The 13,539-nt window shown below is 45.2% G+C and overlaps 2 protein-coding genes across 6 annotated transcripts in view; one reads left to right on the plus strand and one right to left on the minus strand.

Moving 5' to 3' along the window:
* The window catches only part of SLC16A6 (solute carrier family 16 member 6), a 33,137-nt gene extending 20,074 nt beyond the window's left edge, over nt 1-13,063 (plus strand). For 4 of the 5 annotated variants that reach the window (XM_033846628.2, XM_033846629.2, XM_033846627.2 and 1 more), the window contains exons 2-6: nt 2,909-3,147; nt 5,522-5,665; nt 6,516-6,644; nt 8,890-9,705; nt 10,854-13,063. In XM_033846628.2, the coding sequence (XP_033702519.1) occupies nt 2,916-3,147; nt 5,522-5,665; nt 6,516-6,644; nt 8,890-9,705; nt 10,854-11,104 (1,572 nt within the window). In that variant the 5' untranslated portion in view covers nt 2,909-2,915 and the 3' untranslated portion in view covers nt 11,105-13,063. Of the gene's footprint in view, nt 1-459; nt 1,754-2,908; nt 3,148-5,521; nt 5,666-6,515; nt 6,645-8,889; nt 9,706-10,853 lie in introns of those variants that run through there. The other variant, XM_033846631.2, reaches the window with a different exon arrangement.
* Nucleotides 1-13,539, minus strand: part of ARSG (arylsulfatase G) — a 131,793-nt gene that overhangs the window by 106,672 nt on the left and 11,582 nt on the right. The gene's annotated exons all lie outside the window — the stretch shown is intronic.

Genomic DNA, 13,539 nt, shown 5'->3' on the forward strand with positions numbered 1-13,539 from the left:
AAATGCAACCCAACCAAAAGGTTCTGCGCCTTGGTCCTGCAGTGCTTTTAGGCTAGAGAGGGCTTCTGTCTGTCTCTCTGGGGCCTTTATCAATTTTACCCAATGTGTTTTTATTCAAGTTGGCCCCGAGCCCTCTCTTAAAATGCTAAGGTCTTATGGGCACCCTTCGTGCCGACCTGGCCTTGGACTTAGTCGCCACTGCTTGTCAGAAATGTTCTGAGCTCCGGGAGGACATGGCTGAATGGTTTTAAAATGTGATGGGATTTCAGTCTTAAGGTTCCTTATCATTATCATCAACAAACAATTTCATCCAGGGAGGCAGAGGCCATCTCTGTATTGTCACTGTCGCCCCTAGCATAGGCCCTGGCACCCAGCAGTTACTTTGTTGGAAAGAATTAATTAAAGCTGTGTGCAAGGTACCTGGGGGGGGGGGGGAAGGGATGCAAAGAGAAATAGGCCCAGATTTGTTTTCCGTGAGCTTACAGTTTAACTGAGCAAATAAGATAAATGCATACAAGTAGACAGCAGCCCATTATTAAAGGGCGCCTGTCCCGTGAAGAGAGCTCCTTAGGTCGAGTGGGTCAGAGCAAGCCTTATGCAGCAGGAGGATGTGATGAAGCGGGCCCTTGCGGCACCAGCGGTGGGGGGCCTCCAGCCTGGGGAAGGGGCGCGCCGCAGGCAAGGTGGCTGGCGAGTCAAGCAACAGAACAGGAAGAACTAAGGCTGCTGAGATCCGTGGGGGGCAGGGGCTTCCAATTAGGAAGGACTTTGAAAGTCAAGCTGATCTCGTGGATTTTGTCCTTCAGAAAGAGGAAAGCCACTGAAAAAGTCCGAGCAGAAAAATGTCATGACGATGAGGCATTTCAGAAAGATTAATCGTACCAGACAGTTGAGAGACCAGTAAAGGAGTCTTGGGCTTCCAAGGCGAAGCTCAAAGGAGTGGCCCAGTAGGGGGGGCGAGATGGGAGGGGGACCTGAGCTGTGGACTCCCCCCCGCACTGCCCCTCCTTCCCTCCTACCCCGCTCCCTAGGGCTGAACACGGTTCCAAAGCCAACACTGGCATGTACTTTTTTTTTTTTCCTTCTCAATCTTAAGCCCACTACCGTTGTCAGCTCCTCTGCCCCAGGTGCCTCATCTTGGGAGCAGACTTTGAAAGTCTTAACGGAGGAGGGGACTTGGGAAAACCTCAGCTGCTGGAGGGCTCGGGGTTCCCATGTTAAATCAGCTGCTTTCCGTGTTGGGAACATGAATGACAAACTGGTCTGTAATTGTTACCCTACACCCAGAGCCACTTAAGTGCTCTTCCCACCTTTGCCCTCAGCTCTCAGGCATGCCACACTGACACACACCAAAATGCAGAGGCCTTTGCTGCAGGGAGCACAGCGTCTTAAAGCATCTTATGCCCTATTTATGCAACCAAATAGCCAACAGTAAGAGAGTAATAAGTGAGTATATAGTCCTTTCAGAGTACTAGGCTACCATGCTATCAATAGGCTGAACAATATGAAATTAGGTCAGATTTGCTGCTTTGTAAGGTGCTCAGAGCAAATTCCGAATACTGGATTCCCGTAGCAGAAACTGGGAAGTCTACTGTCTAGATGAGGTTTTGTCCTGTTATTTCTCAATTGCTCTCCATTTTCAATAAAACCTGCCTTCGTATGTGAACGTGACAACTCGCGGCTAGGCCATCCACGCATCCTGAAAATTCACCTGGCTACAACTGCATAGTTATAGAGAATTCTTAAACTCAAGGTGCGTTGCCATTAAGAGCGCAGAGACCACAGACTCATTTGTTATTTATAGGTATTAATTTTTAGTTGGGTTAAAAACACACATGACTGTTTCAAAGTGTATGTAATTGCAGAGGTTTTGAAAATGTCTGCGTTTTATGTGCTCGAGCCTGCCGCGGAAGACTTAAACGACCCTGCCTCCAGTGTTAAATATAGTTTCCCCTTAGTGGTGATACGGCACAGGGATCTGATGTTCTATGATGTTGGTTGCAACCTGAATGGAAAAGCATAGCAAGGTCAGGAGTAACTTGGTTTAAGTTCCCTGGCTGTCCAGACCCCACAAATTGGTAGTGCCTTATTTGGTCACTATATCCTAGAGTACTGGTCCTGTGTGGAAAAATTCCATTTCTCATACACCACGTGGCGACTGACTTTGAGGAACTCATTCATGCTAAACCAACACCAAGAAGACAGAATCCCCAAATTTTAATTTGCAGTCACATTCCGTTCACATAAGTACAGCCATATGGGACCCCAGACCATAATCAGAATGTTGCTGAGTAGGAGGTAGGATGGTCTGAATGACCAGGGGCACCAAGCAGAGATGCAGGATTTCTCCAGCACTTAGCTGCCCCTGCAAGGTGGCCTCTGAGCCTCTCTTTGCCGAGGCTTCATTTCTGATCCACATTCCTTACAGTCAGTTCGGTCTTCCTTTACCTAACTTGTCTTCAGGTTCAAGGTCTGCACTGATCCTTGGTCTGGTGGCCATTCTTTGTCCTCCAAAGTGCCTCTAAGTATTCTGCCCAGGCTCTTTATGTTTTTTTTGGTTAGTTTTTCCATTTAACTGCCATAGCTTGGAAGTCTGCCTTCCCAAAATCTTTCGCGGCTCCATATACAATGCAAACATAGTTGGTTCATTAGATAGATAAGACGGATAGATGATAGATGACAGAGACAGATAACGATAGATATAAATGTGATAAGATGACAGATAAAAGATGACACAGATGTATAGATAGATAGATACTATTATTCAAAGACTTCACACTAACTGCACATGATTTAAATATTCATCAACCTAAGAAATGTAGTGAGTAGTTCTCATCTGTCGAGTGTTAGAATCATCCACCCTCATGCCATTGCTGGTCTAATTTTTTTTTTTAACTTTTTCTTTTAGATTAAGAATGACCCAAAAGAAATCACAGCTTTGTTCCAGAGCCAACGTTTATACTCAAGTGCCTGATGGAGGATGGGGCTGGGTGGTAGCTGTTTCTTTTTTCTTCGTTGAAGTCTTCACCTATGGCATCATCAAGTCATTTGGTGTCTTCTTCAATGACTTAATGGACAGTTTTGAGGAATCCAATAGCAGGATCTCATGGATAATATCCATTTGTGTGTTTGTCTTAACATTTACAGGTTAGTGCCTCTTCCAGCTTAAGCGCTATACAAGCATATGCCTCTTTCGGTCTGCCTGATTATGTAAGAGGCGCTGAAGGAAAAAGTCTACTTGCCAGACTTGACTGCCTCCATTTAATGCACACGTATTAAACGCCTACTGTATGCACTCTCTTAGGATACTGCAGATTATTTTGAGGACAATAGCAAACCCCGGTTCAATGGGAATGTGGTCATTTCCTAAAGAAGCATTAAAAGTTCTTGGCATCCTGGGTCCTGGTCTCGTAAAAACATGCTGAGGAAACAGGTTGGGAACATGAAAATGCGACTACATGAAGGAGAAAGATGGAAGGTGTAAAAGGGTGTATGGGAAAACTACCCATATTGCCCAGAGAGGATATTCTGAATTCCAAACACCTGTTTCCCTAAAGGACTTCACTGGCTAATCGGTCTGCCCAGCTCCCAGATCCAACAGCATCCGATGAATGGGACTGTAGTATAATTCTTAACATACTGATTTTCACTTGGTCCCATTCAGACCTAATTCAGCACATCCCTGAGGTCTCATGACTGTTCATCCATCTGTCAGGGGCCGCGCCAGGGTCGTCTGAGAAAGCAAGGCCGTTGAACTTACCGCGGACAGTTAACGGGGCTGAACTTCAGCTTCCCTAACTTTACCCTAATATCCTGTCACGGAACCATTGCCTCTGAAGTTTTCTAAGCCTGTCGTTAAAGGCACTTAGTTTTCAGCCCTATACTGTCTCACAAAGGTAGCTCCACTGTTCTTCGCTACCGAGTAAAGTCAGAATCTCTCCCGTTAGCCCTGATACCCTCTCCTACACGGTTCACGGAAGTACTTCTAGTTCCGGTCTGAGTATTAAGATACTTAATTTCTTAATTGGCAGGATGTTTACTTTCTTGGAAAGATAACTTACATGAATTAGAACCAAAATTTTACGTTTGGTAACCAAAATAAAACGAAAATCCCAAAGCTGAACTTTTAGCCGTTTTCTAACCAAAGATAATATAGTCAACAAGAAATTTCCAGCTAATACTATTATACCAGAAGATAATTGTTCTTCATGCTGTTATTCCAGTCATTAATGCCTTGAGTCTACACACTGCCTAAAAATGATCCTAGTGATTTCATTATTTGCTATATTAATATATTAGTTTACATTCAACTCACATAAGAGATAGGTATGCACCAACCCCAACAAAACTTACTCCTTTTTTAGCTCTTTCTATCCAGCATGTGCGATGTTGTTCTTCCTCCCCCCAACTCTGGAGGGTTCCCTTATCTCATTGTACTCAAGGCGGTATCAGTGGGAGCCTAAGTAGCATCTGACTAGGAAGCTCATCTTCCAGATTTAAATGTCCCGGAGGATACAGAGCACAGAAGCTACGCCAACTGTAATTCATCAGCCACTCTGAACTGTCCATCCCATAGCTAGCCTCCTTTTGGTATGCATAACAGAATTCACCACACTTTCATATCATTTGCAAAAAAGTCAAATGGAACTGAGCTGGAATTTGACCCTAACCGGAGCCTTTTAAAAAAGAATCCAAAGCAGTGAGTATAGAAAAAAAAAAAAAAAGTGCCTCGTCCAATCACAGGAAAAGCCCATTTTTATGACAGAATAACAAATTTAATGCATATCCAATCTTATAGGGGCTCCTGGTGAGTCAAAATCTTTCATCGGAGACAAAAGATATGTTTTATACTATGACTCTTGATTTCTCTTCAAGGAGCCCCCAAAATATGTTGTCCAGCTTGTGCAAATAGTAAAATAAGTCCTGAACTGACTTAAGGAACCATTGCACAAAATGCATACTGTATCTTACATCATCACCTCCATGTTAAAGGCTTCAAAGATGGAATCTTACCACAGACTCACAGAGAACACAGAGACACAGAGAACAGATGTGCGGTTCCCGAGGGGGAGGGGGAGGGAGAGGGATGGGGTGGGTCGATGGGGTGAGCAGGTGCCAGTGAGTGTATACGGGATGGAGAAACACCAAGGCCCCACTGTGTAGCACAGGGAACTGCATTCTACATCCTGGGATAAACCATCCGGGAAAATAATAGTTTTAAAACACGAGTGTATATACATGTACGTATCACTGAACCACTCGGCCGTACACCTGAAACTAACACAACGTGGTAAACCAACTACACTTCACTAAACGTTAGAAAACGTAAAATTAAACAAGACGGAATCTTAGGGTATATGCAGAGCTGATTCACTCTGTTATACAGCAGAAACTAACGCGCCATTGTAAAGCAGTTAAACTCCCATAAAGATGCTAAACACATTTTTAAAAGAGGGAGTCCTAGGGAGGCTAAGGCTTTTTCGCCTCTGGGAGCTGAGACCCTGTTTTGCTCTTGCTGCAGCTCCTGTGTCCACCGTCCTGAGCATTGGGTTTGGACACCGTCTGGTGGTGATGGTCGGGGGGCTGCTGGTCAGCGTGGGCATGGTGATCGCCTCCTTCTCACAGAAGGTCTACCACATGTACATTGCCATCGGCATCATCTCTGGTAAGTGCTTCTCCTGGGCTCGCTCATTCTCCAGAGACTTAGCTTCTAGAACAATGCGGGGGCCGGGGGGGGGGGGGGGGGGGGGGGTAGGGAATCAAATCCAAAGTGTGTTTCTTTCTCCCTTTCTTTCTTTTCTTTAAAATTAATAATGTCCCAGATCAGTGGTTTTGAACTGGTCTGTATGGGCTCCAGGGTGTTCCCCTGGGAACCTCTCCTCAATCAATGCCCAAGACTTTTTGTCTGATTTTTTTTTTTTTTTAATATTTACCAATGAGAAAGAGAACTTCTCTTTTGTGATAGTTTGCAGCCCAAAGACATCATTTTCACAAAGCAAGGTTTGCGTTTCTTTAGCTGAGATTTCCCAAGTCAGGCTGTGAGGACCCTGAGCTGTAGGGGAGGGTCTGTGCCGGACTTATTCTTCAGGGTCTGAGAAAAATTTTTCCCTTTCAAAACATTTTAAATCTTTTCATATGTTTCTACACATACCAAAACTCATTTATTTCCAAATAGAAGTCTTAAATAAAAACTATATTCGATAAGAGTTGTGTCCACTGTGGATTATATAAATAGGGGGGAAAAACATTGCAGAAAAGTACGGAAAAAAACCAGAGAACAGGTTTGTTTTTTTAACTCCTAGCTTTCCAAAACAGCTCTTGCAGTTTCTCCAGACCTCTGACGAAACCTGTTTTGTTTTGTTTTTTTGCTACAGCACTATTTTCCAGAATGAATTTCTGGGCTCCCAGAACTTATCATTTTAAATATGAACACAAAAACCCCAGATCTTTGAATGCATTCTTCTGGCATCAATGAGGATGTGGTCCTTTCTGTCGTTTCTGACTTTCCATCACAGGTCTGGGATACTGCTTTAGCTTCCTCCCAACTGTCACCATTCTGTCACAGTACTTTGACAGAAGACGCTCTGTGGTCACGGCTGTTGCTTCTACAGGAGAATGTTTCGCTATGTTTGCTTTTGCACCAGGTAAGTGGACGACTACAGTCTACGTGTTCACGTGAACTAGCTCTTCTTGCTACACTGACTCTTGCCAACCGTCAGTTAATAGACTGACAGCTTCGACTGCGTGCAGAAGGAAAGGTTAATTGTCTTCTCTTCTCCAGCACAGTTTCAGGATCTGTCTTCCCTAACCCCGATTTTAGGAATTCAGACATTTTCATACTGGTCCAAGTTTACATAAATAGAAATATACAGTGGCACATATTCAGTGGTAAGGCTTGAAACAGCCATTCCAGAATAGATGATTTAATGATTTCAGATTGTTCCTATTATTCTATTTCTCTCCTTGGTCAAAAGAGCCATATTCACTGCGGGTTTAAACTGTGCTAGTGAAGTCCCTTTCGTGAATGGTGTGCGGATAATCCCGCAGGGAGTTTTTTTTTTTTTTTTTGCAGTACGCGGGCCTCTCACTGCCGTGGCCTCTCCCGTTGCGGAGCACAGGCTCCGGACGCGCAGGCTCAGCGGCCATGGCTCACGGGCCCAGCCGCCCCGTGGCACGTGGGATCTTCTTGGACCGGGGCACGAACCCGCGTCCCCTGCATCGGCAGGTGGACCCCCAACCACTGCGCCACCAGGGAAGCCCTCACAGGGAGATTTTTATCCCTGGTTTATTTCCCTATCTTAACGAGAACCTGTGAATTTCACTAGCCAGTGGCAGACAAATCACCTTAGAGACTTAGATTAACCTCTTACTCTGCCATTTCTTGGTGAATGTGTCCGTGGATCGCGGCGGATTTGTCCAAAGGAGATACACGTAGTAGTGTTTAGGGGTGACGTGTCATGTCTGAAGCTTTTCAGATAGTTCAGAAAAATTAATGTATGCTTGCCTATAAATAGGCAGACAGAGGAGAATGTTAACTGTTGAAATTCGCTGAAGTGCGGGCAGGCAGATAGGCATCATTCTTTGCACTTTTCCGTCCGTTTGAAATTTTTCAGAACAGAACACTGAGGGGAGGATCAGTGGCCTGTGAGCGCCCTGAAGGCAGACACTGCATCTTGGTTGGCTTTGTCCCTAGCACATCCCTGGCAGGCAGGCACTCCAGGAATGTGGGTTGGAGCAAAGAAGAGCAGACCGATCACTGCCAGAGGAGGGCAGAGCACTTTGAAATACCCAAGCCTGAAAGGTTTTGCAATTCTGAGTTTCCCATAGTAACAGGGGGAGAAGAGGCGTGAGCAAAGCATGCTACGACAGTAAATGGAGACCCCGAGCCCCGGAATTCGGGGCTGTCTTGCTAAGCTGATCTTCTTTCTCAGGAACCAACTTACCATGTCTCTTATACCTGACTGTCAGCTCTCAGAGAATGAGAATCTAGCGAAATGAAATTCTAATGAACATCATTTCACCTTTGTGGGATGATGATGAAAATTCCTGAAGGTCTCGTGGGGCCCGCATTATCCTCTTCTCACTATGGGTCCTGAAGCCCCCTTTGGCCTGACACCGCCCAACCCCCAGAGGACCCCAGCCAGGGCCCAGTCCCCCCTCCAGGCTGCCTCTGGGCCGGCAGGAAGGTAGAACGTTCCACAAAGCAAGCGGAGAACTGCAGCAATACTGCACAGGACCGTACTGTATCCACACAGTAAGTGTCTTAATTCCAGGATAAGCCTCTGAGCTTTTAGATTCTTCGTTTATCCTCTCCTTCATCTGTTACTACTGAGGGTTGAAGGAGTGGATGGAGAACCATCTAGCTCAGAGGGTGGAAATTCTGTCTTGAAGAGGCCAGAGGGGAAATATTTCAGGCGTCACGGGCAAGTCCTTGTGGGATCCACTCCTCTCTGTGGTGACAGCACAGAAGCAGCCGTAGACGACATTAAAGAATGATCTCGGCTGTGTTCTAGTCAAGGTTTATCATCCAGTAACAGGCTGGATTTGGCCCGCAGACGGCTGTCTGCCGAACCTTGATGTGGGTCACGGACTTGGTTCATCTCGAGTCTCTGCCTGGCGGAAGGCACCCACCAGAGCTCTCTCAGAGGCCTGGGCTGAAAACGTGTATCTCTGCTCATCCTTACGCACCTTCCTCCTTCTCGAGTCCTAAAAGCCCCCAAAGCCTAGAAGAAAGGGTAGTGCGTGTCGACTGCATTCCCACGGCCAAGTAACTTTTGTTTACCCGTTTCCCGGTCTGCGTTTCTTCTCGCTTCCCCCCACCCCCGCCCCCGGTCTTGAGTTCGTTTCTGACCTTGGCTTTTCTTTCTCCTTTGCTCCTGCCCACCCAAGCCATCACGGCCCTGAAGGAGACCATCGGCTGGAGGTACAGCCTCCTCTTCGTGGGTCTCCTGCAGCTCAACCTCGTGGTCTGCGGGGCGCTGCTCAGACCTATCATCATCAAAGGACCCGGGACCCCCAAAACCACCGCCCACGAAAATCGGAAAGAAGTGCAATACATGCTTGAGAACGAGAAAACCCGCACCTCGATAGATTCCATTGACTCAGGAGTAGAACTAACTACCTCACCTAAAAACGTGCCTGGTCACACGACCGTAGAGCTCGAGCCCAAGGCCGACCTGCGGCAGACCCTGGGCCAGCCCGGCCCCAAGCCCGGCTGCCAGAAGGCCCCGCTGCTGGACTTCTCCGTTTTGAAAGAGAAGAGTTTTATCTGCTACGCGTTTTTTGGTCTCTTCGTCACCCTGGGGTTCTTCGCCCCGTCCTTGTACATCATTCCCTTGGGCCTCAGTCTGGGCCTGGACCGGGACCGCGCTGCTTTCTTATTATCAGCGATGGCGATCGCAGAAGTGTTCGGGAGGATCGGGGCTGGGCTGGTCCTGAACAGAGAGCCCATCCGCAAGATCTACATCGAGCTCATCTGTGTCGTCTTACTGACCGTGTCCCTGTTTGCCTTTACTTTTGCCACTGAATTCTGGGGTCTCATGTCCTGTAGTGTATTTTCCGGGATTATGGTTGGGACGGTGGCGGGGACCCACATCCCGCTGCTCGCTGAGGACGACGTCGTGGGAATCGAGAAGATGTCTTCAGCGGCTGGCGTCTATGTCTTCTTCCAGAGCATCGCGGGACTGGCTGGACCGCCACTTGCAGGTAAGTTAAATACACAAAGTAAAACCCTTGTCTGCTATCCTTTTACAATATTTTACTTTTCCACGACGGTCTATCCCAGGATATTGAATACAGTTCCCTGTGCTCTACAGTAGCAGCTTGTTGTTATTCACCCTGTATCTAACAGTTTGCACCTGCTAACCCCAAACTCCCACTCCATCCCTCCCTCATCCGCCTCCCCCTTGGCAACCACAAGTCTGTGAGTCTGTTTCGTAGATGAGTTCATCTGTGTCACAGTTTAGATTCCACCTGTAGTATACTGTCCTTTTACTAATAGTGCCAGCTTCCTATTCAAGTCGAATGGAAAATAAAACTATTGATTTTTATACTTGCAGAGAATTTTAGAGGTGTCGGGATAGAGGTTACCCGAGCCACCTCTCTTGACTTAAATATGAGGAAAGTGAAAGCCAGAGAATGTCAGCGTACCGCCCAATGGTAAATCAGTGACCAAGTCAGGATTAGAACCTGGGTCTGCAGCCCAAGCTGCCCGGGCTTTTTCTACCTTTTTCTACCTTGAAAAATGCTCGCAGCGGGGGCGGGGAACGCTTGGATTTCTGACCTCATTACCCTCTGACTTTTGGGATAACAGAACTAAGGGTCTTCTGTAAGCCAGCTTCCCTTCTAGGGAGGGGTTTTAGGGAACTGAACCTAGAACAGCACTCTGCAGAGCGCTTCACTAATCACTACAGAATATTTCCCTGTAGGAAGGACATGGCTTTGTTTTACATGTTAGCCCTGAAATAAGTCCTTGAGGTTATTGTGATTAGAAATCTTACCCCATGTGAAAAGATACCTGAAGTGAACTCGAGTGAAAATAAAAGAGCTCTTTCCTCTTAGGAGAGGATGTCAGCCTTCCAAAGGAGTGGGCATCTCACCGTTCCCAAGTTTTAGATCAGCCCACAAAGAACATCTGAGTGACAGAATTTTCTCAGGTGCTAAGTAGGTTGTACGTTTGTCTACATCTTCTCTCCCGTCTAGAAAAGACTCCTACCTTCCACATGCTTTTTTCTTAAAAACAAAACAAAAAAAAAAACAGACAAAACAAGGAAGGCAAAGAGCCTGAGAAGTGGCTGAGTTTGGGGGAGCCTGGCGGGGGGGTCTTTGTGGCTAATGTGCTGACGCTCCCGCAGGGCTTCTGGTGGACCAGAGCAAGATCTACAGCAGAGCCTTCTACTCCTGCGCGGCTGGGATGCTTGTGGCCGCTGTGTGCCTCGCCCTCGTGAGACCCTGTAAAAGGGGGCTGTGCCGCCGTCCCCGAGCCGGGGAAGGGAAGGCCGAGAGTCACCGTGGGAAAGCTTTACAAGACATCCCAGAAGACTTTCTTGAAATGGACCTGGGGAAGACTGAGCACAGAGCTCCTATGAAAACGGAGCCCGTGTGATACGCCTGTCATTCACACCAGCCTCCCTGGGGGCTGGAGAGGGTGGGGGACAGGGGACCCAGGGCAGCAGAGATGTGGACCACCCACCCGCTTTCCAGACTACACTCTAAAGGGAATGTATGCGTGAACACCACTACCAACATCCTTCTTTTTTTTCTTGTAAGTTTTCCTTTTCGCTTGTTTTTTAAGCCAAAACAAAAACCACCGAACACCCTTTCTGTACATCAACCTGGCTGTATTCAGTAGCAATACGAAGATGCACAGGACTCTCGGGGTCGCATTCCGGTTTTAAGAGTGACATGAATTGGCAAAGTGGTTTTAAGAGCTCTCACATGTGATAAACTACTATCTTGGAAAAGGACATCTGGCCGAGGCCACTGCAATGAAATTGGCCATTACAAAAAAAAAAAAAAAAAAGCTTACATCATTTAAAACATTTCTAATTTTCAGAAATATGAACAAATTGTTTAAAACCCTTTGAAAAATACTGAGGTTTCCATTAACAAATTAGGGCCTCTGAATTTTCCACATAGTTCATGGAAATGAAGTACAGTTTGAGACCAAACATTTGGCTAGTAAACGGAAATTTTAAAAATATATGTAACTTGAACTTCATAAATGTGAAGATGACCACTTTTTTATGGCCAGTCACTACCAGAAGCATTTCAATACAGAACACACAGCACAGCATTCAAAAATGTGTTTCCTATTGCTTTTAATTATTCAGAAATATGTGATTGTAGTGTCTTTAATTTAAACCGCTATTTATTATTAAGTTATTCTAGAATGAATAAAGTAATCAAAAGAAAGAAAATCTGAGACATAAGCAGAATTTCTACCCCCTTTCTGCAATCCTTTACATGCCTCAAAGAATACTTCTTAACTTGTAAAGTGACTCTCGTAAAAGGCCAAGTTTAAGGATTCTTCAGTTTGATTAACGACAACGTGCGTCATTTCAAGGGGGGGGGATGATGATGAGTAGCAAATCGCCTTAGCTTTTTTAAATGATTTGTTTTATCACCTAAGAATACTTGAGGATCTTCTTTGATCAGAATTATATTTCATTGAATTGTTGAAGCATTTCTGATTTTTTTTTTAATCTCACCGTTGAAGCACTTCTGTATTTCACGTGGGATAGCAGAGACATTTATTTTACCATCATGAGTTATATCATATAAACCCTGACTGCTCTACGTTACCAGAGTTATCGGGTTAACTGGTCACTGGGTTTTTTTTGGAGTTACATTACATGTATAGTATTTCTCATGTGCACATTTTTCTGTAAAAGGGCAAGTATGAGGGTAACAGGTTGGCTGCGTACTCATAATGTCCTGAATCTCACTCTACAGGTGATGGTCAGTACCGCTGCTCCATCTTTATTCATTTACTGTTAATTTATGACAACTCAGGGGGAAAAAAAATATAACAAGCCTAGTTTGGTTACAGGTACACACAAGCTTGAATATTTCTCTGCACTGAAATGAAAGTGGCATAGTTCATCACCACCTGCTACGTTTCTGTACAGTGTTTGATCAGCCATAGAAATAGGACAATCTGTAAAACTTTGGGGAGGGGCTGGGGAGGAAATGACAACGTGTCTGTCAAAAACAGACACACCTAGAACAAGCTGGATGTAGCAAATCTCTGTCACTACCAGAGAAGGACTTGGAGCTTGTGGCACTTTTGCAGACTTCATGACTTCAGCACTTTACAGCCTTTTTTACTATGAATGTTCAATACAACTTAATATTTATATCTGGTTTCAGAGCGATCTGCTTAAGACGTCCATTCTGTTAATTGCATGGAAAATAAAATGTATGCCAGTTTCAGTATGTCAGTAATCAAGGTTTTAAATATTTGGCAGAAAATGAAAACAGGATTGCTGATTTGTTCTGTATTCTGTGACATTCTGGTACTTCTAGATTTGCAATAAATGTATGGCTTTTTTATTTAAAGAAAGTGATTCGGTTTTTTATTGACTCCTTGGCGTTCATTGTTGGATCCAGTTAAAGTTATAAAAACTCAGGAAGATTCATGTCAAATAACGTTTTTAAAAGCTTTTGTGCAAAATCTTTTAACTGCACTAGAGACACATAAACGTTTCCAAGACGTGTTAGTTGAACATCATTATTTCATAAATGAAAAATAAATGAATGGGGACTTCCCTGGTGGTCCAATGGTTAAGACTCCACACTCCCAATGCAGTGGGGCACGGGTTCGATCTCTGTTTGGGGAACTAAGATCCCACATGCCACACAGCATGACAAAAAATTAAAAAATAAATAAATGAATGAAATGATATCCTGGTGGCCACAGAGAGATAGCTCAGCCTATCAAAAGTAATAAGTGAAAATAGTTAAGACTAACCATACGTAGTTACAGAACAGGCCTAAGAACTGCTCTAACCTGTAAGTAAACAGCACGGACTTTCCATG

Source organism: Tursiops truncatus, chromosome 20 (genome assembly GCF_011762595.2).
Source record: "Tursiops truncatus isolate mTurTru1 chromosome 20, mTurTru1.mat.Y, whole genome shotgun sequence".
NCBI classification, from domain to species: domain Eukaryota; kingdom Metazoa; phylum Chordata; class Mammalia; order Artiodactyla; family Delphinidae; genus Tursiops; species Tursiops truncatus.